The sequence below is a fragment of the Rhinopithecus roxellana genome, chromosome 19 (genome assembly GCF_007565055.1).
Source record: "Rhinopithecus roxellana isolate Shanxi Qingling chromosome 19, ASM756505v1, whole genome shotgun sequence".
NCBI lineage: Eukaryota > Metazoa > Chordata > Mammalia > Primates > Cercopithecidae > Rhinopithecus > Rhinopithecus roxellana.
In genome coordinates, this window is record NC_044567.1 from 7,533,439 (window position 1) to 7,560,406 (window position 26,968).

The following is a 26,968-nucleotide window of genomic DNA, read 5'->3' on the forward strand; positions in this document are numbered from 1 at the left end:
TCTCTCTGCCGTTTCCTTTTTCTCTGCTTTTGATGGTGGGTTGTGGGGAGAAGAAAGATCCTCCCCTCTCCTACCCCCTCTTTGGGATCCACTCCAGCCCGGACAGTCACCATAGCAACAGTAGACATGTGACTGCACAGGTCTCTCATAGTCACTATGGCAACCAGTGTCCCCCGTTCCCTTGGTTACCATGGGGATCTGTCACATGGTTTCCCCCCAATCTGATAACCTGTGGGTCTCCCTGATTCTCCTCCCCTGCATAAGGACAAGATAACAGCCTCAGTAAAGGGAGATCATGTGAGAGGGGTCTCTTTAATTACCATGACAACAAATCCACACCACCTGGTGACACATCCTCCTGTCGTTATGGCAACAGAAGAACATCACACAGTGACATACTGCCAGGTTCCCAAGGAAACGAGCCCTATCTGAGAAGGGTGAAAGACCCCCCTCCCCCGGTTAATTATTCCTCTATTCAGATTGTCCCAAATAGTCATGTGCCTTGGTCTCTTCCCTGTCCGTTTATGCTTACCTGTCGTGGAAGGAGAGCTGTACAGGGTGGGCAGGATGTTACCTGGAAGTAGGCTGAATTGCCAAGGGACCCTTAAGAAGGGGCTGCCATGGTCCAGAGCTGTGCATAAGGTTATCTGGGGGCAAACTCTGCCTGTAAGAGGCCTCCAGTCTGAGCCTGAGTAAGGTGGGGACAGAAAGAGGGGCAGCTCCTCTGTGGAGGTCACTTCTGTACCTTCCTCCACAGTTATAAGCAGTTCACCTCTATCAAGGGAAACAAGGCAGGAAAACCTGAATGGGGAGACACATCTGGCTTCTAGGCAAGGAGACTGATTGATTGGTTGATTCATTCATTCATTCGTTCAGTCTTCCCAGGTATGGATCATCTGCTCCGTGCCAGGCACTACAGCAAGCTCCGTAGGGGATCTAAGATGTATTGGAATGCCCTTGCCTGTCAGGAGCCCCAGCTCAGCAGGGGAGGTTGACAAGTGCATAGATGACTAACATGGTGGAACTGTGCCATTAGAGGGGTCCAGTTAGATGTCCTGGGAGCCCCTCTTCCTCAGAGATCTGCCCCTCCACATAGAGACATTCGCTCACATGGGCTCCTTTCAGACCCCTCTTTCCCTGCAGAGGAGAGGAGGGGACCTGCGTGGGGAAAGCAGACCAGTTCTTGAGGGTAACGGGGTCTTTCCCTTTCCAAATGATGGCTCCCTTCCTGTCCCCCTTTTTCCAGGGTGACCCCTGGCTGACCCCCATTCTGGGGAGAGATCCACTGCACTCTGGCTCCACTCAGAAAAACAATTTCATGGAAACAGAGCACTTTTTATTTCCTCCCTCCCGTCTACTTGCCCCCAAAAACCTAGAACTTTTCTTTAAAAAAAAAAAAAAAAACCCTCCTATTCTTGTAAGGAGGTGGGGCTTAGGGAAACTGCAGTGCCTTAGGACTCTCAGGGTACCACAGACAGGTGGCGAGCAGGGATGTGAGTCTAGGGGAAAGGGGCCTGGGTGGTGGAGAAAAGAAGGGGGAGGGCTGTCAGGGGTTTGAGGGAGTCATGGGCTGTGGGGGAGGGCATGTGGCTTGGGAGTCAGAAGAGATGGCCTATGGCTGGGACCAGCTGGAAGGAAGGTCCATAGGTTCCCGAACATTCCTGCTGGCCTCTTCATGCCTGGCCAAAGCCTTCTCATTCCAGAAGCAAGATTCCACCTGCTCTGGGCCCTACAGAGTCTGACTTGGTGGGTCATGCCAGGAGCTGCCACAATACCTCCCCCATCCCCATTCCCCTGGGGGTCTCTGGTCTCCTTTCCCCAATCTCCTGCTCTCTGATCTTTTCTAGTGTCTTTACTCTTCCCCACCCTTCTCATATTTTCCTTAAAGAAAATAGGATACTTGGTCATTTAACTGCGAGTCCGGTGCCTGGAACCTTCTAAGGTCCGGAGGCCGTTTTGTACATTCTGCTGATGGGCTGGAAATGAGTCACTCTGTAGAATCCACTGTGTGGAAAGACCCAGGGTTTAGAAAGAACCCCTCCCTCCCGCTTGCTGTTTTGGCTAGTCTGGGCTGGAAGCCACAAGCAGGTGTGATGGTGGCAGTGGCCTCTTGGGGGATGGGGTAGACATTGTCCACTCTGCATGGCTTGGGAGCTATGCCCGGCATGGTGCCTGACACATAATGGGTCCTCAATATTTAAATGTGTGAATGTGCCTAGTGGTCATTTGAGGGTGTTGAGAGGTTGGGAGGCTGGTGGTGGAAGAGGGAGCCCCGGGCCCTGGTGCTGTAGCAAGGGGGACTGCAGCTGTGGACGTCTACCTTCCACCTAGTGCCAGGGCGGTCATGACAGGCAGTTCTGCATGCCTGAGCAGCTGTGGTGTACAGAGGAAACTATCATAGATCAGGAGCTTGGAAACCATCGTCTCATCCTGGCTTCTCGGGTGACCTTCAGCTTATGACTTTGGCATTCCAGGGCCTCAACTTCCTCGAGTTCTGGGGAAGAAAACGATCTATCCCGGATACTTCAGAGGGCTGTTGTGAGCATCAACTGTGGCATTGTGTGAAAGTGCTTGGTAAACTGTAAGGCAGGCATAATCCGACTTTAGGTTTGTATAACACATTCATATACAGTATCTCATTTGCTTCTCACATCTACCCTGTGAGGTAGGGAGAATAGGATTCAGATTCTGCAGCAAACTCATGGTGTCTGGCATTTCCACAGGCATGATCGATTTATTCCCCAAATGACTTGTGCAAATAGTCAGGGTATTTGTGGCTTGTCCTCCTTTACAGATGAGGAAGCTGGGTCCAGAGAGGTGAGATGACCAAGGTGGGACTCCCCTTCTCTTATGGAGAGCCTGGGGCTGGGGGCTGGTCTGACGGGTAGGTCAGGTCCCTGGTACCACACCTGCTTAGCCTCAGATGGAGCCAGGAGGTAAACAAAGAGGAGGTGTTAGGGCAGGGCAGGGGGCTGGCCTCAGCTCCAGCCTTGGCCAGCTGTTTCCTTGACTGCCCCTACCTGGTTTGAGCGTATCAGCATGTTGGTAATCCTTCTCAACTGCGTGACCCTGGGCATGTTCCGGCCGTGTGAGGACATCGCCTGTGACTCCCAGCGCTGCCGGATCCTGCAGGTGAGTGTGTGTGTGTGTGTGTGTGTGTGTGTGTTGGGGGGTTGGCCCCTCCTAATCTTAATACCCCCTACTCCTCTGCAAGAGGCCCTGACCCAACTGGTGGGGGCTAGGGTGGGACTAAAGGGTATTCCCTCACCCACTTCTCAGTTTCAGCCACCTCTTGTCCCCACATCAGGCCTTTGATGACTTCATCTTTGCCTTCTTCGCCGTGGAGATGGTGGTGAAGATGGTGGCCTTGGGCATCTTTGGGAAAAAATGTTACCTGGGAGACACTTGGAACCGGCTTGACTTTTTCATCGTCATTGCAGGGTGAGGGCCTGGGCTGGGGTGGGAGAGCAATGGATCAGATCGGTCCCTTTCCCAGGTTCAGGGCTCTGGGCCTTTGACCTCGTGGCTCCAGCCCAGTTACAGCACCACTTTCTCCCTGGGCTGTCTCCTGAGGATCCGAGGCTGCCCTGCCTCCAGCACTGTAGCCTATATTCTAAATTCCAAGGCCCTCTTCCTAATTCTGCCCCCTTCTCTGATGGACAGTCTGTCCTTGTCTCGGGGGTAGCCTTGCCCCCCAGACAGAGAGCCGGATCTTCAGGGTCCCTTGGTGAAGGAGAAAAAGGACTCAGAGGTCGTCCTGCTGCCCTTAAAGCAGGATTCCTCATTGACTTCTTTTGACCCCACCGTGGCCTCAGACTCAAAGGGCCTCCCTTTGGGCCCCTCCCTGCAGGATGCTGGAGTACTCGCTGGACCTGCAGAACGTCAGCTTCTCAGCTGTCAGGACAGTCCGTGTGCTGCGACCGCTCAGGGCCATTAACCGGGTGCCCAGTGAGTGACCCCTCAGCCCTCAGCCCCTGAAGAGAGCCCCAGAAGGAAATGTGGAAATCTCAGACCCCACCTCTACCACTGTGTCCTCACCTGACCCCTCACAGGCCCCGTCAGAGAAGGGCTCAGCGGGGAGCCGGGGTTGCTGGAACAAAATGGAACTCTGACTGTGGCACTATGGGAGTTACCTGGGAAGACCCCGCCTCATTTTAGCCTGGCTTTAGGTCAGAGTCTCAGAAACATCTCAGATGACCCTTTCCCTTCAGCTAGATGACCACTCCCCCTGGGAGGATAGAGGTGTGGGGACTGGAGCGGCTGACAGGCAAGGAGTGGATGCAAGGTGCTAATGGCCTTTTCTAGCCAGAACAGCCTCCCATACAATCTGGTTCTTGCTGGTGAGACACGCTGGCCACTCTGAACATGACTTCTCTCAAGACAAGGCCACTCCATGTCTCACCCTCCGCCTCTGTCCCCTTCCCACCGCCTTCCAACCCGTTGCAGCAACTGCCGGGCCCATTATCTAAATTAAACTGCATTGGTTTCTGGAGCCAGCCAGGCTTTGGCAGCTCTGGTTCCCCTATATCCTGCCCCCTCCGTTTGCTCAGGCCCCTTTGCAACTCCCCAACCTACACAAGCTGCAGATGGTCCCTGCTGTGGTCCTAGGAGTGGGGTGGTTGGCGGGGAATGCATGTTTCTGCGGCTAAGTGCCTGGTTGTGTACCTGATGCAGCAGCCCCCTGCGCTGTGTGTGTGTGTGTGTGTGTGTGTGTGTGTGTGTGGAGTGTGATGTTGCTGCTGCCCCTGGGAGGGCAGAGCTGTTGAATGTGTCCTCTGGGGCTCGAGGTGTGTTGGTGTTAACAGGACCTCCAGAAGAGGGGCATGCCTTGCCTCCTCTCCCGCCCCAGGTGATGGCTGGCAGATTTATAGCCTCTGTCTAACCACCGGTGTAATTCCCTTAATACAAACCCTGAGGAATTGATCTCAGTTGGAGCACAGAGAAGCTGAAGGGGGATGGGGTAGGAGGAGGGGGAGGGAGTGAGAAGACTGGGCTAGCAGGGGCGGGGATGGGCGCTGCAGTCACCAAGAGGGTTAATTATCTGCTGCTTAGCAGCTCTTGCCCTGGAGGGGGCAGGTGGCCATAGATGGCACTTTGGGGGTGAAGCCAGCCTTTAGAGATCTGTCTGCTTGACGAGGGCTTGGCAGACTGGGGGCTGGTTCAGACTATTTGGGCCGGTTGGGTTCTAGACCTGGAATGCAGTGAGAGGGAAGTAACCCTAATAGGGCTTTTGAGGAGGGGGTTTCAGTGGCTTTCCCTGTGGAGGGGGGTGTAAATTGATGGACTTCTGAGAAGACAGTATTGTGTCTCTTCAGGCCCTGATTTGGGGATCTGGACCACGCAGGGAATAGATTCAGGGCAGCGGGGCTCAGAGCCGTAGTGACGCACAGGGCATCTTGGCCCCTGCCTAGGAGCTGGCTCTCAAAATGAGATTCCTGCCCAGTGTCATTCCTCCTGGAGTTCGCTGCCTCAGTTTCCCTAATGACTCTGGTGGTGATAACTTAGAAAGGTCAAGTGACTGTGACTGTTGAGAGAAGGAAGTAGGTAGGGAGTGTGCGTGTGAGTGTGTGTGGGTGTGGGTGTGTGTTGGAGAGGGATTCGGAAGCCCAAAGCCTGGGTTCAAGTTCCGGCACCTACACTTAGCAGCTGTGTGATACTGGGTGAGTCAAGTCATTTCTCTGAGCTTCAGACTTCTCCTCTGTAAATTGGGAGTGACATTATCCACATGTGATGATGTTGGGAGAGTTAGGAGGGGCCACAATTTCCCTAGCTCATTGTCGGTGGTACTGTGCAGATTACTATGGGCAAACCACAAGGGGAAGTGGGTCGGGGTAAGGGGCTGCAGAGGCTATCTGGGGAGTCAGAGGTGTCTGTTGGTCTCCCCTCCAGCTTGAGCCGGGCCGTCTCAGCCTCAGAGTCCCTGGTGGGGCCCCTCCAGGAGTGCTGCCGGGCCGTGGCAGTCAGCCTAGCCCGGCCAGCCTGGTGTCCCCAGCGTGGCTTCTGCCCCCACAGGCATGCGCATCCTCGTCACGTTGCTGCTGGACACACTGCCCATGCTGGGCAACGTCCTGCTGCTCTGCTTCTTCGTCTTCTTCATCTTTGGCATTGTCGGCGTCCAGCTGTGGGCAGGGCTGCTTCGGAATCGATGCTTCCTACCTGAGAATTTCAGCCTGTGAGTGGTGGACAGGGTCCGGGAGGACCTGGGAGTGGTTGCGGGGCTGGGGCACCCCCCACTAGTTCCTCGCTTCCGGTTGCTACTGACATATCTGTTCTAACATCTGAGACATATCTGGTTCTCGAACTTGGCTATCCATTGGAACCACCTGGGGAGTTTTAAAAAGTACTGATGCCTGGGTGCCACTTCCAGAGATTCTGATTTCGTTGGTCTGGGGCTCAGCTTGGATGCAGAAGTTTAAAAAAACCTCTCCAGTGATCCTAATGTGCAGTGAAATTTGAAAACCACTATTCTAGTATGTGACCTTCCAACATCCTAAGTCTGGAGTCTCCCCACTCAGTCCTCATGCTCCTGGTGCCCACAAATCCCTGCCCTGCCCAGTCCCTTCCCCATTCTTGGTTCTGCCCTGCTCACCCTGTGTGCCTCGAGCACTCATGCCATCTCTCCCTTCCTGGGCCCTCTCCCTGGAGAGCCCACTCCCCAGCCTCACCCCTGTTCCCCTTCCCATCCTGCAGCCCCCTGAGCGTGGACCTGGAGCGCTATTACCAGACAGAGAATGAGGATGAGAGCCCCTTCATCTGCTCCCAGCCACGCGAGAACGGCATGCGGTCCTGCAGAAGCGTGCCCACGTTGCGTGGGGAGGGGGGCGGAGGCCCACCTTGTGGTCTGGACTATGAGGCCTACAACAGCTCCAGCAATACCACCTGTGTTAACTGGAACCAGTACTACACCAACTGCTCAGCGGGGGAGCACAACCCCTTCAAGGGCGCCATCAACTTTGACAACATTGGCTATGCCTGGATCGCCATCTTCCAGGTGGGGCAGCCTGGGCCCCGGGAGATTCCCCAGAACACCAGCCCCAGGACACAGCCCAGGATCGGAGTGGTCGCTCTCAGGGTTGGGGTGGGGGTTAAGGCCTCTGGAGGAGACTGGAGGAGGATTTGGTGGGCCCATAGTCAGCCTGCCCCTCTGCACCCCCTAGGTCATCACGCTGGAGGGCTGGGTCGACATCATGTACTTTGTGATGGATGCTCATTCCTTCTACAATTTCATCTACTTCATCCTCCTCATCATCGTGAGTGACTCCTCAGATCCCCGTGGGGATGGGCGATCCTGGGGACACCCGTGGGGGCAGTCCAGAGAGGGGATAGTTTGTTCTGTCTGAAGTTTTCAGCTCTCAGGGCAAGTCCTGTACAGAGGGTATCTGTCATGTAGTAGGAGGGACACCAGATGTGGAGTCAGGAGGAAAATCCAAGGTCAAGGAGGGACTTACTGCTACTGGAACCTCAGGCAAGTCATTCCTCTTGAGGCCCCCAGCACTGCTCTGGACCTCTGTTTCTTCATGGGTAAAATGAATGGTTCTCACCCTGAGATGATATCACCTCCCCTAAAGGGCACTTGGGAATGGGAAAGAATGATTCTGGTTTTGATTTTTTTAATAGCTTTATTGAGACATAACTCGCATATCATTCAATTCATCCCTTTGAATGAATCCAGTGGTTTTTTTAGCATGTTCACAGAGTTCTGTTTTTCATAAGGACAAGGAGAGTGCAACTGGCAACTTGTTACTGGGGGAGGGGAGAGAAGCTAAACATCCTGAAATGCTTGCAAATAAAGAATTATTCCACCCAAAGTTCTGATCAGTGATCAATTGGTGTTAAATGCTGCCTGATCTCTTATTCCTGCCAGTTCAGAAATTGCAAGACTTTAGGAAGGCAGAAGACGGAGGCAAAAGCAGCAATATTTAATAGTTTTAATCACTACCATTCATAGTTAATAACTTCATCGCTACCACTTTGAGCTAATATTTATTGAGCACTTACTATGCACCAGCCCCTGATCTAAGCACTTTCAATGTGCTGGTGCATTTAATCCTCACCATAATCCTTTCCATTTTACAGATGAGGAAACCGATGTTTCCTCATTTGTCTGACCCTACCAGGCGCTTTGCCTATGCTGTGTATTAATCTCCAAGAGTGGGGCATCACTGCTGACGTATGCTGTAACATCTGCTGCCTGTTAATCCTCGTAGTCCCCTGTGAGGTGCCAGGGTAGGGATTGTGGTCCCCATCTCTTAAATGAGAACTTGGCACCCCAGAGGGTGGGTCACTGGGCCAAGATCACACAGAAAGTAAGTGGCTGGGGCTGAGAATTCAGTCGCAGGCTAACGACTCCACATTCAGCCTTTCTTCCATGTCACCAAGAGGCCAACGACAGAGCCAGACAGAGGGACAGATATTGAGAGAAAGAGATTAAGAAAGATTAAGATCTACTCAGGACCTAGGACTAGCTCCAGAGAGAGATGAACACAAAATGAGGCAGCTCCTGGTGAGTGAGAGACAGAGGGTAGGCCCTGAGAAAGAGCAAGTCCCCAGGGCCACCCCCTCCTGCCTGCGCAACTTCCCCTGGTGCGGAAGAGTGGGCAGGCTTGGGGCGAAGCCTGGCTGGAGGCCTGTTCCCATCCCTGGCCACCACCTCAAGGGGCGAGGCCAGTGCTTCAGGGAAGTGGGGTCTTCTCACCATGTGGCCCCCCCACCCCACTCCCTTTCCCTCCTGGGCTTGGTAGAGGGGGAAGGAAGCAGACAGGGAGCTAAGGGGCCTAGTTTCCACCCTCCCACACACCCCCTGAAAAATCTTTCCTAACAGCTCTCTGGAATCACACTAGTGAAGCTAATTATCATAATTACTAGGACACGATCTAGAAAAAAAAAATCTGCTTTGTCACCATAAATATTCATTTCCTTCGTTCGGGATTGTTATCCAAGCCATGGCCGTTCCAGAGTTCTGGGGAAACTGAGGCATGGATATGGGGACTGGGGGAGTGTGAGCAAGTCAGGTGGCAGCTTGACTAGTCTGTAGGGTCAAGGGTTCAACCCCTCCCCCATCTGAGGAAGGGGGCACAGGGAAAACGGGGACAGATGAGGCCAATGGTCCCTGTTTTCAGATGAGGATACGTGGTCCCATGGCTAAGGGTCTCTCCCAAAGTCACACAGCTGGAATTGGGGCTAGAAGTAGGAGTCTTGTAAATGATGTTTTCGCCAAGATCTCAAGGCTCAATATAATTTGAAAACCCCGTGTCCCTAATATTGCATTCATTTCCACAACATTTGCTACTCCTAATGGAAATTGCAGAAGGGTGCTGCATCTCTGCAGGTGTGCGTGTTTAGGGACAGGGAATTTGAGAGATTGCAGGATAACACCATGTTCAATAGCAACATCTTGGAATTTCATAGAGCTTGGTTCCAGTCTTAGCCTTGCTCTGAATTAGCTGAGTGATCTTGGGCAAATGCTTTGACCTCTCTGGGCCTCAGTTTCCTTACCTGTGTGATGGAGATTACAACAGCATCACCTCCTGAGGCTGTCTTAAAAATAAAATGAGATAATGCTTGGAAAATAACTGAGCGTGGCGCCTAGCGCATAGGAATTCCTCTGTACGTGGTGGCTGGCATTGTGATTCACTTTTCTTCAGGACGTCTCCTCTTCCTGTCCCCACCCCTACAGGTGGGCTCCTTCTTCATGATCAACCTGTGCCTGGTGGTAATTGCCACACAGTTCTCAGAGACCAAGCAGCGGGAAAGCCAGCTGATGCGGGAGCAGCGTGTGCGGTTCCTGTCCAACGCCAGCACCCTGGCTAGCTTCTCTGAGCCCGGCAGCTGCTATGAGGAGCTGCTCAAGTACCTGGTGTACATCCTTCGTAAGGCAGCCCGCAGGCTGGCTCAGGTCTCTCGGGCAGCAGGTGTGCGGGCTGGGCTGCTCAGCAGCCCAGCACCCCTTGGGGACCAGGAGACCCAGCCCAGCAGCAGCTGCTCTCGCTCTCACCGCCGCCTGTCCGTCCACCACCTGGTGCACCACCACCACCACCATCACCACCACTACCACCTGGGCAATGGAACGCTCAGGGTCCCCCGGGCCAGCCCAGAGATCCAGGACAGGGATGCCAATGGGTCCCGCCGGCTCATGCTGCCACCACCCTCGACGCCTGCCCTCTCCGGGGGCCCCCCAGGTGGCGCAGAGTCTGTGCACAGCTTCTACCATGCCGACTGCCACTTAGAGCCAGTCCGCTGCCAGGCACCCCCTCCCAGGTCCCCATCTGAGGCATCCGGCAGGACTGTGGGCAGCGGGAAGGTGTATCCCACCGTGCACACCAGCCCTCCACCGGAGACGCTGAAAGAGAAGGCACTAGTAGAGGTGGCTGCCAGCTCTGGGCCCGCAACCCTCACCAGCCTCAACATCCCACCCGGGCCCTACAGCTCCATGCACAAGCTGCTGGAGACACAGAGTACAGGTGACAGCTCTTGGGGGAGGTGTGTGGGTGCCCGTGTCTGGGGACCAGGTGGCGTCCCAGAGGGGACTAGGGGTCTGGAGTCAGAGGGACCAGGGCTCATATTCCCATACTGCCTCTCATTACTTAGGCACCTTCAACCAGTCACATCCCTGCTTTCAGCTGGAATTTTCTCCTCTGTTAAAGTGGAAATCATAATTCCTACATCGTAATAGCAGTAACTATCATGTAATAAGCACCTGCTTCGTGCTGTTTGCAATAATGTCTAGCAACTGTTGCACAACGCAATGGCTGTGTGCCTGTCACATGCTTTGCAGGCAAAATCCCATTGGATCCTCTCTACTCATTAGGTGATAGCCTTTCTTAGCATCCTCATTGTATGGATGAGAACCAGGAAGCTTGGAGAGGTTGCTTGACTCGCCCAAGGCTGTGCTGTTGGTGAGGGGCGGACTCGGGTCGCACACTCAGGACTCCCCGTTGTGAGGTTCAGAGAGGAAATGGTGTGTGACTGTGCCCAGCTTCATGCCCCACTGGCTAAACCTGAGTCTCATTGCCTCCGCACAGGGAGACCCAGTTCAGGGAGCTGCTTGTCTGATGGGTGAAACTCCCAGTGTCGTGGGGGCAGTGAGACACATAGGGACGTCGGGCTCTCCCCAGCAGACAGGTTCACTGTAGCTGCAGCCCACGGCCTGTGTTTCAGGAAGGATGTGGCACGTGGGGAGCAGCGGGATATTCGTGGGGATGTTATGTGGGAATGTGGGCTGGGACCAGAAGGTGCTATCACAGAACCCAGAGCGAAAGGTTTCTATGCCAGCTCCTCCACTACCCTGCCACGGGACGTGGGCCAGTCACATGCACCTACATTTTTATTTCCTCCTGTGTAAAAGGCAAGGCTGGGCCCATGATTACTGTCAGTGGCTGCTTACTGACTCCCTCCTATGTGCAGATGCAGTCAAGGGGGAAATGTTGCTGAGAGCCCACCTGGGGCCAGGCCCTCAGCTGGGGGCCTCCACATCCATGCTTTACCTGGTAGTCTCTGAGGTTCTCATATTCTGTGAGCAAAGCTGGATTTAAAGGGACATTGATGTCTCAGGCTAGGTCCCTGAGTGTGTGTTCATGAGTGCATCTAGTATGCGTGTACGTGTCTATGTCCGTGAAGGGTGCGTGTGTGCATGCATGTGTCTGATGTTTATATGCATATGTAGGCACATGTGCTTGATGTGTGTAGGTGCATGTGCGATATGAAGCCCTTTCCTTGGTGTGTGTGCATGCACATACGTGCATGTGTCTGGCATATGTGTCATGTGTGAATGTGTTTGTGCACACATGTGTTGGTATGTGCATGTATGTGTGCCCATGTGGTGGTGTGCAAATAGTATGAGTGTGTACACAAGTGTGTGCATCTGGAGCACGTGTGCAGGTGCACGTGTCTGGTGTGGGTGTGTGTGCAAGTGCACGTGTGTGGGCGTGTCTTAAGGATCCCTTGGAAAGTGCTGCTCAGAGCAGTGTTTTGCAGGCCTGGCTTCTGGGAAGGGGAAGGGGAGTGAGGCTCCTTGCTGAAGTCGCCTAGGATATAGGAGCTGTCCAGGATCTCAGAGGACATCCAGGCCACCTCTCTGAGCCCCAGGACACTCAGCAGTGACTGCCAATGAAGTGCTATTGACATCAGGGCATCTTGTGGGTCAAGACTGCCCACCTTGCAGGACATTCTATACCCCTGGCCCACTAAGTGCCTGGCACCCCATCACTGTAACAACCCCAGACTTCCTGACTCATTTTACACATACTTGAAGGGCAGAGTAGCCCCAGGTATGAGACTCTGGAGCCTCTCACCTCTACTCTCCTGTTCCAGGTGCCTGCCAAAGCTCTTGCAAGATCTCCAGCCCTTGCTTGAAGGCAGACAGTGGAGCCTGTGGTCCAGACAGCTGCCCCTACTGTGCCCGGGCGGGGGCAGGGGAGGTAGAACTCGCCGACCGTGAAATGCCTGACTCAGACAGCGAGGCAGTTTATGAGTTCACACAGGATGCCCAGCACAGTGACCTCCGGGACCCCCACAGCCGGCGGCAACGGAGCCTGGGCCCAGATGCAGAGCCCAGCTCTGTGCTGGCCTTCTGGAGGTTAATCTGTGACACCTTCCGAAAGATTGTGGACAGCAAGTACTTTGGCCGGGGAATCATGATCGCCATCCTGGTCAATACACTCAGCATGGGCATCGAATACCATGAGCAGGTAGGGGTGTGGCAGAGGCAGGGCTCCTGCCAGCTGCTTTTCATCTGGGGCTGGGGCCTTCTACCTCCCTCCGCACCCCTCCTCCTGTGCTCTGCTTCCTCTCCGTGCTGCTAGCCCGCCTGGCAGGGAGGAGGGGAGATGGGTGATGGAGCAATGCATGGAGATTCTCTAGAGGGAATGTTTAAAGTCTCTGATGGAGGTCACCCTGGGCAGGCCACAGGGTATGTTCTACCTGGGAAGGCTTCTCAGAGGAGCCTGGCTTTGAAGGATGTGAACAAGTGGTGAGCGTCAGCATGTGGGGAGAGGCGCGTCCCTGGGAGAGGTTTGGGTCTTTGGAGAAGGTATAGTGGGGAGTGGGGGTGTTGGAGGTTCCCTGGCATCCATCTGACCCACTAAGTCTGGGTGTGACTGATTGGAGGCAGGAGGGGCCATGTAAACGGGGTGCAGAGGGGAGGGTTGGTGCCTGCACCTGGGTGGAATGAAGGCCTGTTGGGGTCAGGGAAGGAGGCAGTCTTTCCTGGCCTCCCGTCTGGGAGCCATGCTGTGAACCAGGGCAGCTTAGGGTGGATGAGAGTGCCCAGCATGGCAAGGGGATTGAAACCATCGTGTTTGAGGAATCGTTCTAAGAACCAGGATGTTTAGTGAGGAGGAGAGAGGGCTCAGCAGGGACAGGCAAGCTGTCTTCAAATATTTGAAGGGCTGTCATGTGGAAGAGGAAGCAGGCTTGTTTTGTGGGGCTGATGGCTGCAAGCAATAGGATCTGGGCTGAGGGGGAGGAGGCTTTTCTAACCCTTAGAGCTATGCAGAGACAGAAAGGGTAGCCTGGGGGACCCCACTGATCCCCCACCATGAGCTGAGGCTGCATGCTTGTTGGGGGTCCAAGCAGGCACCATGGGTCCTCACAACTAGGTTTTGCTCCCTCTTCCACAGGGTTCTTTCCAGAAGTCGCTCCCCCTCCCCCAAGTCTGGCCTTCTAGGTCACCCCCGTGGCTGATTCTTGGAAAAGGAGAGAGGCTAGCAAGCAGGTGCTGCAGTTCATGGTCTGCCCAGGCTCTGCTCGCCTGGGTGTTCTGGCTTCCCTGGAGCAGCAGGGAGGCACTGGGCCATCAGAACCCAACCTTCCCTGGTTTGGAACGGAGGCCATGCACCTCCCCACATCCACACCCTCCCAATCAGGAGCAGAGGTGGAGGAGGCCAGAGGTGTGGAGTGGCTCCTACACCAGCACAGTACTCTGTGGAAGGGGCATCTCAAGCAGGTGGTACAGGCAGAGTGGTACAGGCATGCTGGGAGGTCTGGGTTGAGGCTGAGGGGCACAGGTCAAGCTGGGTCTGTAGCAGACTGTGAGGTGTTCGCTTTTCTGGGGGATTCGAAGCCCCCCTACCACCCCAATGAACTCTGCACCTGCAATATTTCGAGCACCCAGCTTTTACTCAAGACTGCCTGACCTGGCCAGGTGCACCCCTCCCCATCACCATCACCGCACATTGGCATCCCTTCCTCTCGCCTCCACAGTGCCCCCTCCAAGCAGCCATGAGGTGGAGAGAGCCTGGGACCCTGGCTGCAGTGCCAGCGGGTGGGTGTGCATAACACCACGATGGGCATGTTGTGTCTGGGCTGCGTGGGTGTGGTTGTGTGTGCACATGCCCACTCTGCTAGCCTCCCAGGGAGAGGTGCTCCACTCTGCCAGATTGGTGGCGGGGGGGAGTGGGCAGCTTTTTCTGCTTCCAGGACCCAGGTGGTGACAGCCCCTAACCTCCCATTACTCAGGCTCCTTTCCCTCATCCCTTTTCTGGCCATGGTCAGGTGCCCTTCCCTCAGGGGGCACCTCCCCAAGTGCCCTCTCCTTACCCCTGGGGGGTGCACCCAGCAGTCCCTGCCCAGCTGATGCTGCTGGTGGAGGTTTTGATTGCACTGGGAAGAAGCTGAGTCACACAGACCCAGGGCAGATGAAGCCTCGGCAAGAGGGCTTTCAGTTAAATGTGAAGAAGGACGCCCCTTTGGAGAGGAGGCAGCAGCCATCAGTCAGGGCTGCCTGCACCATCTCCTTGCTCAGGTTCCTGAGGAAGGGCGGGGACAGCCCAGGGCTCCTAAGTCCTCAGCAGTGAGGAGGCATCACTCAGTGGTAGCAGTGTCTGCTCCAGGGAGGGTTTTGTCCCCATACCTGGTTGCTGAGGGCCCCATGGGGGTGAGTGGGAGTCCCCAGCAAGCTGGGCAGATGACTGACAGCTGCCCAGCGGGCTCAGGGGCGCGGAGAGTAAGAAGTCCCAGAAGCTGCCATGGCCCTGTGCTTGCAGGCACTGCGGCGTGAACGTCCCGCCATCTGGGCCCCGGAGCCTGAGCATGCTGGGGGCGGGGGGTTGCCAGGGAAGGCAGCGAGGAGATGTGGGGGGCTGAGAGAGAAACACAGAGTGGGCACAGAGAGGGAGACAGAGACACATGGGAGATGGACACGCAGAGGGAGACAGAGAGGAGGCTGATGCGGGCGAGACAGAGGCACAGAGGGCAAGATGGAGACGGGGGAGGAGGGCAGGGAAGAGAGACACGCAGGCAGCGGAGAAAGGATGTGGAGGCAGAGATGAGCCACAGCAGAGATAGACAGAGACAAATGGAGTCACAGAGACACAGGGAGAGACAGAGACACAGAGAGGGAGTTGAAGGCAGAGACCGAGTCCCAGATGCAAATGAGGACAGAGATGGGGTGGGATGGGGAGACAGAGACTCCCCTGGAGCTGGCTGCGTGAGGTGCTGCTGTGTGGAGGGAGAGCAGCTGCTGACAGAGGAGGCTCATGGCTTCCCTGCAGTGCCCTTAATGAGGCAATTGTGTCCATTGATCCTGGAATCGATCAGATTGGGGGGTCCTGGAGAGGGTGTTGCTGGTGCTTCGCCAGAGGAGCCCCTGCCCTCCCTCCCAGCTATCACCGCTGCCCTCCGCAGGCCCTGTCCTCTCCCACCATCCCCTGGCTGACTCATCATTCGCTTGTCCTGTCCCCCCAACCTGTGCTACCCCACCATCCTCCTGACTGAGGAAGCACCTATATGTCATACCCCACTCTGCCCGGGGCTGGCCCCATGCTGTCCTCTCTCTCCTGCTTCCTCCACCCCTGAACCACCAGCTGGAGGAGAACTGGCAGGACTGATTTGTCCAGAGGGCTGGTAAGGAGGACAAGAACCCAGGAGACTGAGGAGAGAGCAAGAAAATGACTTGATGTTGAAGTGTGATCTGATATGGGGCCAGCCTACATGTGTGCCCCATCCGCTCAGGGCAGTACATGGAGCCCAGAAGCTTCTTCCAATTCGTCCTTTTGCATTGGAGTTGGACCTAAGCAGTGATTTACTGGTAAATGTTTAACAACCAGCCCTTCTAAAATAATGAAGTCCTGATCTGTAGCATTTGCCAATTTCCATGGTGTAAATGCTCCCACCATAGCTGGTTTTAAGCTACCAACACGATTCCACTGAATGTGGGGTTGGGAAGAGACGTGGACAGTTGGTCATCCCAAGCTAGTGAGAAACAGCTCCAGCACACCACTGGGCTCAAGGCATGGTCCTCCTTTTTAAAGAGGTCACAACAAGTAAACAGTCATATTTACTTGATGTGGCACATGCTCAGAGAGGGGTGCATGGAGGAGGAGCCCTTAACCCAGACCGGAGAAGGAATTCAGGGAGGGCTCCACGTAGGAGATGACCTCTGGGCTGAGTTTGAAGGAAGAGTAGGACATAGCCAGTGAAGGTGGAGGGTAGGGCACAGTATGAGGGCTCCTGCAGTGGTCCAGGCAGTTCATACTACATCTTCATCCCTGGAAATGGAGAGCAGAGGGCTGGGGAGAGCTGACTGGAAGCTGGATCTGCAGGACTCAATCAGCTGGAAATGTGGGTTGAGAGGAGGCAGCAAGGATGACACCCAGGTTTCTACCTGGGGTAGGAGCAATGTGGCTTGAGCAGATGTGGGCTGGGGGACATGTTGCATACAAGGTGCCTGCAAGCCATCCTGACCATATCCAGCAGACTGTTGGAGCTCAGAAAAGAGGCTGCCTTCTCTTCTGTGTGTCACCTGGGTCTGCACTGGGGCCAGACCTCTCCAGGAAGAGGGGAGAGCACAGGAGTGGGAGCTTGGAGACACGGGAGCTTCCTAACATCTCCTTCCTGGCTCTGGGTCATGGTGGGGTGGGGGACAGGTGCTAGTCTCATGTTCTAGAAAAGGGACAACAGCATGTAGGGAGAGGGGAGCTACATGTAGCCCAGTGGTCTCCTGGGCCATAGACAGGGAGAGGAGGGGGAGGGTCCAGGGTAGACGGCCTTGCAGGCTGAGAGAGAACAGGGCAGGTGATGACTCTGCTCATTGCTCACACTCTGGGGCCGTCCTGTCACTCCAGATACATGTCCAGAGAGGGTTTCTATTTATAAGTGAGTGAGGTTGGCTGTTCAAGGCGAGAGAAGCTGGGGGTGGGGCAGGGGGAGGTGGTCCAGATATGGTAAGTATTAACTTTGAAGGAGGTCATAGACTCCTTTTCAGTTCTGCTGAAGGCTGGGGACCCTCTCCCCAGAAAATACCCACATGCATGGACACCCTAAATGTGGCCTTTGAGGGCAAAGGTTTATGGACACCTCCCACCCCAGCCGGTCCCTTGGTCTCCAGATAGAGGAGCCCTGGCTGAAGAGCTGGGACTGAGGACCGAGCAGAGCTTTGGGGGATGATCCTTTACAGCTGACTGGCCCCAGACATTCAAAGGCTATCTGGTGTGGGAGGGAGAGGGGCATTGTTTTGGAGATGTCTGCTAAGGTATTCTCTCATTCTTTTAGGCATCCCCTGGCTCCACGCTCTCCCAGTTCCACAAACAAGGGGAGCATATCCTGTGCACAGCACACTAGAATAGAACACTAGAATATCAGGGGGTTGAGAGCTGAGCCAGAAACACCCAAGAAATGTAGGTTCTGGCGGAAAAGTCACTCTGTTTCATGGATGATTGTGCCAAATGCCGCAAGAGAGGCTTCAGGGGACAAAGGAGAGCTGCTCAACCCCAGCTGTCCTTTGAAAGGGTTTCACGAAGTTGGTGGCTTTTGAACGGAGCCTCGAAAGATGAATGGAATTGACAGTGGCTTGGGTGGTGGAGGTGGGGGGAGGTGGGAGATGGAGGGGTGGGTAGGAGCGGAGAGATCTCGGTGGAGAGATTAGGGCACTTGCACAGGGTGGCACTGGATGCTCTGAAGGACAGTCAGGTTTTCCTCCCTGCCCTGGCCCCGAGTTGTCTGAGCAGGGATTGATGTTAGCCCAGCGGGGCTGAAGGAAGCCGGTGCTTCCCATAGGTGCAGGCTGGGTGGGGGAGGGCCTGGAGGCTATTTCTGTTGTTCAGATCAGAGGCAAAGAGGGCCCCAAGTAAGGCCATAGCTATGGGAACAAGAGGGTGTGCGTAGGATGCAATTTCATTGGCAGGTTCTCTGGGCCAGGGCACCTTAGTGTCCGGTGGGATGAAGGGCGGGCAAGAATCCTAGATAACCCAAAGTTTCTAAGGCAGAATCCTGATCATGATGGCGCCGCCCGGGAAGGAGCAGGTTTGGGAGAGGAGGTGAGAGGGTTTGTTTTGGATGCGCTGAGTTTGAGATGGCTGTGGGCCATCCTGGGAGGGAGATCAGGCAGGCTCTGGATCTCTGGATGAGAAGCCAGGAGCTTGGAGAGATTGTTTAGTGTCGTCTACACCCCAGTGACAGCCAGAGAGGTAGGAGTGGGGGTGCCGGTGGAGGGAGCAGGCTTATACTGAACTCTGAGGAATGCTGGCCTGAGGGAAGAAAGGAGGTGAAAGGAGCACTGGGAGGGGGAGGAGGTGGTTGCTCAGGTTCGGGGAAGCCAAGGGAGGCTGGGCTTGCAGCGGGAGGGGCCAGTCTAGGCTCAGCTGCTGCCGAGGCATCCACTAAGAGGAGGGCTGGGAAGAGGGTCCCTGGACAGAGCTGGAGCTGTGGGGCCCAGAGTTTAGAACTGAATGGGTCTCAAGTCCCACAGAAGCTTTCTGCTTTTAGGCAAGGGAAAAGGAGATTGAAGAAGTGATAGATGCAGGCATAACTGATAAGCCAGGGCCCAGGGAAGCCGGGGTGGGGGGGGGGGGGGTAGGGCGGGGGAGCACATCAAAGTGCAGGTGGAGGAATGACTGGCTCCCTTCCAGGAGAGGAAGAGAGACAGTGGGGTGCACAACACAGAGCTCTTTGGAGGAGGGACATGGAGCCCCCCATATAAGCCTGCAACGAGGGGCCAGGTAGGGGGTAGAGCAGAGTCTAGAAGATTTGAGGCAGCTCCTAGGGGAGAGAGGAGACCTAAGAAGGGAGGAACCAGGGACTGTGAATAAAGACATGAGACAGCCATGGGGCCACCACCCGCAGGGAATCACTTGTCCAGTCAGCACAGGTTCGTGCCTCTCTCAAGCGATACTCAGCACTTCCAGAGCCGCAGAGGAGAGGAGGAGGGCAAGGGCACTTACCTGGGCTGGGGCTGGGCAGGGCAGGAGCCCTTGGAAGTCTTTGTCAGAAGGGCAGCCTTTATGTGGCCTGCTGTGGCCCACCATGGTCTAGAGGCTGTACAGGTGGACAAGGCACAGGGGCTGCAGCTCCAGCATTTTATTATTTATTTATTTTAAGATATAGAATCTTGATCTGCCCCCTGGGCTGGAACGCAGTGGCTTGATCATGGCTCACTACAGCCTGGAACTTCTGGACTCAAGCGATCCTCCCACCCCAGCCTCCCCAGTAGGTGGAACTGTGGGCACCTGCTACCTCGCCTGGCTACAGCTCTAGAATTTTAAGTAGCAGGGGCCTTGGGCCAGCCGCCTTGAAGCTGAGTGGGCACCGTGAGTGGCTGTGCCTAGTTAGCTTGTGTGTTTACTTTCGAGGGCTTTGGGGAGCTGGGAAAGATCATGTCACCTACATCCCAATGACAGCGGGAGAGGTGGGAGTGGGGGTGCTGGTGAGGGGAAAAAGCTTAGAATGAACTCTGAGGAATGTTGCCCTGAGGGGAGAGAGGCAGTGACTGCAGCTAAAGCCTCTCCTTGGCATGGCCTCTGATTAGGAGGCCCTGGGGGCACCATGACACCTAGCAGTGTGCCCAGTGGGCAGGAGGGCGCAGGAGGGAGGATCCAAGCTGGAAAGCTTCCAGGGGGCTGGGAAAGACCAGGACCGTGATCTACATGATGAGGCCTGTGAGATTTCCAGGAAACCTCCTGCCACCGAGGTGTTCTCTGACTTCCCACGCCTCCTTGAAGACTTGCCTCCCACTGACCCAGTGACCCTCACCGCCTCACTGCAGCCTGTCTGGGCCCCTGTCCTGGGTGGGTGGGAGCAGCAGGAAGGCCCATCAAAAGCAGAGGTGAGGTAAGCCGAGGAGTCTGAATGGAAGAGCAGAGATTTCAGGGTCAGTGGAGCAGATGGAAGCTGGGGCGATGGTGGCTGGCTGGGGTAGGGCTTGGGCAAAGCAGGAGTGACTGGTCCAAGCCTCTGCTTAGCTCTGGCCAGGCCTGTCCAGCCCCTCATGCCCTCCCTGCAAGAGGCACATCACTGTTTGCCAGAGCTGACTCTCAGGCCTCCTGCCTGGACCGCTGCAGTATCCTAATTGGTTTCTGTCTCTACCTTCCAAGCCATCCACATGCTGCCACCACTGCAGCCAGATTAATCTTCTTAATACTCTGCTTTGCACATCTCCTCCCTCCCTTCCCACCCACCCAGGGCTTCAGTGGCAGTGTGATAGGCAGAGACAGGTCCAGCTGGAGTCAGGGAGCAGAGGAAGGCTGTTCCACCTGGCCCTGCCGACCTTGTAGCCTTCCCTCCCACCAGCCCCTCTCACGCTTTGATCTGGGCAGACCACTTGATTCTTGGTTCTGCAGTGTGCCCTGCACACCCCTTCCCTTGCTGCCTCCAGTTGGGGACACCGTCCGTGGACATCCTCCCGGGCTGTCCTCCCCACTGGCCCACTGACCTTAGCCGGGATTGAGCTTCTGTGGCTCCTGGGTTTTGTCCCCAGTGTGGTGTTTAGTTGCAGCCTTGCAGATATCGGTTCTGCCATGTGTGAGCTTGGCCTTGGGCTGGGGTTTCTTACAGGCTTTCACTCCTTTCTTCTGTAGAGCAGCCTCCCAGGAGGTAGTGTTACCCTGTTTAGCAGAAGAGGCCACTGGGGATCTGAGAGGCAAAGGGACTTGCCCAAGGTCACATAGGAAGAAAGTCTCAGAGTTGGTGGTACCTTTCTAACACCAGTGTTCGGCACCCAGAGGGCACACTTAGAGCTAGTTGATGGAGCTGCTATGGGGCTTGGGGAGCCCTTGTGCTGGGAAGTACTGAGCAGCTTACTGCTGCTGTAAGGTGACAGCCCGAGGGGAGGTGTTATGAGATGGGAGATGGAGATTTACAGTCTGCATCAGCACAGAGAAGAGACCTGGGACCTCTGGGTGGGATAAGCTCAGGCTGCCTGGCCTCATTTCACAGAAAGCTCCAATGGGCCTTGACATCTGTGAACAGCAGGAAGGATGCAGGCTAGACCTGGGAAGGGACTTCCATAGATGGGGACAGCCAGTGAGGGGAGGCTGGCTCCAGCCTGATGAGTTTGTGTCTCTCTGCCTGTGCTCTGGGTGTATGATGGGGGTGACGTTGTGGAAAGGGTCTTGAGGGCAGAGATGTAGAGCAAGGCACAACGGACCCGGCTCTGCACCTCTCCAGGAGGGCGGTGTGACCTCCATCAAGGCACCACACCCCTCGGAGCCTCAGTTTCCCAGACTGTCTAGGAGGCTCACAGCCCTCCCTCGTTTCGTTGTGAGCAGGGAGGAAATGAAATCCCAGGAGGAGGTCTTCAGCCTAGTTGGCCTGTGGGGCCTGTGGTGGGCACTGGCAGATGTTGGCTCACCCCTGCCCCTTTTCAACTGTAATTACAGCTCCAGTCCCTGGGGCAACCTTGTTGCTAAGATTATGTCTCAGTGTCCTCATCCTGCATTTGCAGATCGTTCCCAGCCTCCAATTTAGTAACTTGGACAGACCTGGCTATCTGAGGGAGGAGAGCTCTTTTTTCCGTGGCTCACTGGAGGGAATACCGGGGCCCGGGAGAAGAAGACGCATTGACCCTTAGTGTTGCAGGGAGACTAGAGATAGCGAGGCAGGGCCCTTTCCACCCGCATCAGGCTGCCCTGTTTCTCCAGGCGCGGAGCCACTTGGCTGGGCAAGAGAGGGGTTCCAGCCTTTGCTGGCACCGCCCTTGACAAGGGCCAATGAGGCAGGCCTTATGGGGCGGCAGGCCTCGCAGGAGCCCAGCATCATCCTTCTCCATGAGCCTCTAGGCGGTGTGCAGGAGAGTGAGGTGTGCATGTGACCACGAGCCGTCGGTACAGACTCCTGAGAGCCCTGTTGATAACACTGGGGAGTGAAGAGAACAGTCTCCTTCTCCACACACAGTAGCAGTTGGACTTTTAGAATTCACTGATTGAGTAAATATGTGACATCAAAAGCTACTGTGTTTTCAGCGACTTTTAAAAGAACGTTTCATTAATTTTTGTTTTTAGCAGCTTTTGGGGGGTATGGTTTATATGCCATGAAATTTGCCCATTATAAGTGTACCTCGACTGTGTCTTCACATTGAGCTGGTCTTTATTCCCAGAGCTCTTTTGATTTGAATATAATTTTATCTACATTAGAAGACATGTTGTGTATCCAGTCCACTGTGTGTCTGGATTCACAAGCCCCTTAACATCACCGTGGCTTGGTTCCGAATCCTGACTGTGTAATATTCTAGGAGTCAGAGGGATGTGGGATTGGGCCCCACCCCAGCTCTTCCTGCCCTGTGACTTTGAACTGGTCACCCTCCATCTCTTGGCATCTTTTGCTCCTCTGAGACTAGCATGGCAGGAGTACTGTGTGAATGGCATGAGGGGAGGTGCATGGTGGGCCAGAGAACCCGTAAAACATCATACCTGTGTGGTCCATGTTCATTTTAATCTAATCCAGGGCCCGAAAACACAGCAAGTGGCAGAGTGACAGGGAGGAGCGTTCGCCGACTCCTGCTCCCTGGCAGACCCGACTTGGAAGCACAGAGAGGGGATCCACTTGGGCAGGTGGGGTCTGAGCCCGGGGCTTTATGTGCATTGATCCCGGCCCCGCCCCACCTCCCGTACTGTGCTCACGCTGGAGACACTTAACGGCCCTGTGTGACCTCGCTAACCAGGTCAGGTGGCAGTGCCTCCACTCACAGTCCATGGAGCAACGACTTACTTGGGATCTGCTGCAGCAACAGGCTCCATGCCATACCGGTCCCCACGACAGCTGCTCCCCCTCCGTACAGCTGGCTCTCTGCCTGCCTGCTGGCCCTGGCTGTGCCCCGAGGCCTGTCTTTGTACGGTCTGAAAGCCTATCTCCCTCTGAGTGGCTGTTGACCCTGAGGCCCCCAAATGCCCCTCACCTGCTAGTCAGAAGCCCCTTGTTCCGAGTCTCTCCACCTCCCACCCAAGCTGGCCGCACAAACTAGGGCCATTAGGATACATTTGGTTGTCCCCAGGCCTGGCTGCGGGCTTGGTTGGGCAGCTGGCCAGATGAGGCAGTGAGAAGCAAGGAGAGGCGTCTGATGGAATGAGGGCCTCATCTGATTGTTTCATTAACCCCAACTTTTTGAGCACCTACTATGGACTTGGCCTCTGCCCTCCAGGCCAGACACCTAGTCTGTCCAGACATCCATCAGGTGGACAGTGGGGTCCATTGAGCCAACCATATCTCTTCTTGCTTCCCCAGCCCTCTGCCTGGCCACACTCCTCCCTTCTTCAACCAGAACCAGGCTTAGGTTGCTCCTGGTCCCCCCACCCTGTGCCACCCCACCCAAGCCCTTGCCTGGGGAGACTCCACAAGCCCTCAGGCGTTCAAGTGCTGCCTCTCTCCCAACTAAGCCTTTCTCTGCGTGTTCACCCCTCACCTCTTCTCCCCTGAACTCCCAGACTTGCCGCCTGGATAATTTATTTTGGCACTGAAGCATTTAAGCCCTGTTGTGGTTATTCAGCTGTTTTGTGTGTGTACAACGTGTTTCTAGCAGACACTGAGCTCCTGGGAGGCAGGGCGTGTGGCTGGCATGTTTTTGCAGCTCCTCTCATGCCTAGTGCATTGCTAGGCACTTCATATTGAAAGCGAGGTCACTAGTGAGCTGGAATGGCAGATGAGACAGGGTTCGTCATTAGTCCTTCTGAGGACTCTCTAGGGTGCATCCTCTGTCCCTATCCCAGATTCGGGTAGGGAGCATGAAAGGAAATACCTCCAGTGTTTCACATTTGGCCAGAGAGGTTGAGAATCTTGCTGAAGGTCACACAGTGAGTGATAGGATAGGTTGTCCCGGGCTCAGGCTGAGGCTCCAGGTGTCTCCTCAACTGTGATAACCCTTCCTGGGTGTCTGGGTGTCTCCATTCTGTCTATCACCATGTGTGCGACTGGGAATGTGTGCATTTCTCTCTCTCTCTCTCTCTCTGTGTGTGTGTGTGTGTGTTTGTGTGTGTGTATCTGGAAGGAAGCAAGAGTAGCCAGCTGTTGTCCAAGAGAATGCTGCCAAGTCCACAGAGTAATTGTGGAATACGTGTGACGTTGTGTGGGGCTTCGTGACCGGGTGTGTCTGTGAGGCCTTGGCAATCACCCTCTGACATCCGCCAACATTGTCGTGCTGCTGGCCTGGGCCCGCTAGGCTGACATTGTAGCCTAGGTCAAGATGGGCCATGCAGCTCCCAGCAGGCGATAGGGCGGAACCCACAACACAGGCCTCCTGTTAAGCCTGCGGCCCCTGAATCTGAGACCCAGAGCTGGGGAATGGCTGCGGCTATGTGTTTCACGTGGCCCTTTCCTGGGGCCCCTGCCCCTGGGTGCATTTCCTCCTGGAGCCTTTGGGGCAGGGTCCTCCCCATGGGCCTGAGCATCCAGCAACCCCTCTACACAAGCTTGCTGTTCCTGCTCCTCCTCTCCCTGGTGTCCCATGTTTGGAGGACTGGGTCGAGGGGCTCGGGGATAAACCAGCTGCCTCACATCCCACACTGCCCTGCAGCCCGAGGAGCTTACCAACGCCCTAGAAATCAGCAACATCGTCTTCACCAGCCTCTTTGCCCTGGAGATGCTGCTGAAGCTGCTCGTGTATGGTCCCTTTGGCTACATCAAGAATCCCTACAACATCTTCGATGGTGTCATTGTGGTCATCAGGTATGACTACCCTCCGCCAGTGACTCTCACTTGAGGAATACCAGCAGGGGTGGCTTGGGGCCAGGGGCAATGCCACCTATTCCCCTGGGGTGGAGGGGTCTGGAGTCAGGCCCCACTGACCCCACAGGATCTGCCACTCCCCCTAGGTGGGGGGCTGTCTGTGTCCTCATGCTCCATCTCTCTCTTGGCCCTACCTTGCTCATGTGGACCTTGGGCTCACCTCTTCATTGCCCAGGACCCTCTTTAGTCTCCTCTCCCCACTCCTACCTCTTGTCCTTGACTCCACCCAGGCCTGGGATGGGCGAGGGTTGGGGATTGGCTTTAGAGAGGAGTTGGAAGAAGTATGAGGCCCAGCCAGCTGCCCGGCTCGAAAAGTGCTTGGAAATCATCTCAGACACCAGCAACTTGCTTTAGGGTTTCCAAGACCTTGGGAAAGTGCTCCTTCCTCCCTAGGCCTGGGGCCAGGAGAACCACTTTATTGCTTTTGGAATTGGCTTTAGATTTCATTAGAAGAGAACAAAGCAAATATTCCATAACTTGATGCAGTTGCATTGGCCAAATTTAGGGAGGGGGCTGTCTGCTGCCAGGATGTGATCTCTGGCAGGGATGAGAGGGCAGAGGGGGCTGGGCTGTCACCCAAATCCTCACTATCTCGGAGGCTCCTGCTTGGAGGTCTGGGTGCCCACCTGTGCCACATTTTCTCTTGATGTGCCCTTGGGTGCTACCGAGTCCTCTCCAAGGGAGTAGGGGGAAAGAGTGAAGGTGCAAGGGCTCAGGCTGCCTGCCCCTTTTGCAGCGTGTGGGAGATTGTGGGCCAGCAGGGGGGCGGCCTGTCGGTGCTGCGGACCTTCCGCCTGATGCGCGTGCTGAAGCTGGTGCGCTTCCTGCCGGCGCTGCAGCGGCAGCTGGTGGTGCTCATGAAGACCATGGACAACGTGGCCACCTTCTGCATGCTGCTCATGCTCTTCATCTTCATCTTCAGGTGAGGGCGGCGTGGCACCGTGCCAGCTGAGAGACTGGCCAGGCTGGGGGCAGGAGGGCCTGAGGGGTGGGGAGCACTGGGCTCTGACCCCTAGCTTGTGACCCCCTTGTGCCCACAGCATCCTGGGCATGCATCTCTTCGGCTGCAAGTTTGCCTCCGAGCGGGATGGGGACACCCTGCCAGACCGGAAGAATTTTGACTCCTTGCTCTGGGCCATCGTCACTGTCTTTCAGGTGCGAGGGTAACAGGGCAGGGCGTGGACAGGGGCCGTCAGGTGCTGCTAGTATAGGCCCTGACTCCTGTCCTCTGCCCACAGATCCTGACCCAGGAGGACTGGAACAAAGTCCTGTACAATGGTATGGCCTCCACGTCATCCTGGGCAGCCCTTTACTTCATCGCCCTCATGACCTTCGGCAACTACGTGCTCTTCAATTTGCTGGTCGCCATTCTGGTGGAGGGCTTCCAGGCGGAGGTAACCCGCTGCCCTGCCCATCTCACCCTGCCCACAGCAGTCCCACTTCCAATGGGCTGCCTGTCATGAGCCTCCTCCCTCTGCTGCCAACTTTGGGGGCCTGGGAGGTCCCACAGGAAGCGCCTCTTAGACTAAGCCAGGGCGGACCAGGGATGGGAGGCTCCGGGTCTCATGCAGCCCCTTGTCACATGGGATACAGGATGGTTGTGTGGGGTTCCTCCTCCAAAGCTTAGCTACTGAGTAGACATCCGTTTCGGTGTTGGCTAGACCCCTTCCCCAGAGAGGCAGACCAGATAAGTGTCTGCCTGTGGTTCAGCTGGACTCCTGAGCACAGTGCTCTATGGAACACCTGGAGAGGACTCCTCTGAGCTGAGGGGTGCAGGAAGCTTGTGTGCAAGTCATCTGAGCTCTGACTGAGCAGATGAAGATGCCACTAAGACCAGGGCAGAGCTTAGCTGCCCAGGGTGAGAAATGAGCCCAATTAGCTACGGGCATGGCAGAGATGAGCGTCCTATTTCCAGCCCAGGCTCCATCACCTTCGTCACAGGCAGCGTCATCAATTAATATTGATTTACATTGATCCTGCCCTTGCCGTGTCAGCAAGCAGCCTCTGCCCAAAGGACTGCACCCCCTCCTCTCCCTCAGCTCTG

At 55.6% G+C, this 26,968-nt stretch overlaps 1 protein-coding gene across 33 annotated transcripts in view; it reads left to right on the plus strand.

Annotated features, from left to right (window-relative positions):
- The window catches only part of CACNA1G (calcium voltage-gated channel subunit alpha1 G), a 66,709-nt gene that overhangs the window by 5,170 nt on the left and 34,571 nt on the right, over positions 1-26,968 (plus strand). For all 33 annotated transcript variants that reach the window (XR_750434.2, XR_750433.2, XR_750435.2 and 30 more), the window contains exons 2-13: positions 3,021-3,132; positions 3,308-3,441; positions 3,851-3,948; positions 6,013-6,172; positions 6,691-6,991; positions 7,158-7,250; positions 9,677-10,460; positions 12,310-12,686; positions 24,713-24,864; positions 25,661-25,846; positions 25,965-26,079; positions 26,163-26,318. Coding sequence is in view for 29 of the 33 variants with exons in the window: in XM_010386160.2 (XP_010384462.2) it covers positions 3,021-3,132; positions 3,308-3,441; positions 3,851-3,948; positions 6,013-6,172; positions 6,691-6,991; positions 7,158-7,250; positions 9,677-10,460; positions 12,310-12,686; positions 24,713-24,864; positions 25,661-25,846; positions 25,965-26,079; positions 26,163-26,318 (2,668 nt within the window). In the remaining 4 variants the exon portion in view is untranslated. The remainder of the gene's footprint in view (positions 1-3,020; positions 3,133-3,307; positions 3,442-3,850; positions 3,949-6,012; positions 6,173-6,690; positions 6,992-7,157; positions 7,251-9,676; positions 10,461-12,309; positions 12,687-24,712; positions 24,865-25,660; positions 25,847-25,964; positions 26,080-26,162; positions 26,319-26,968) is intronic.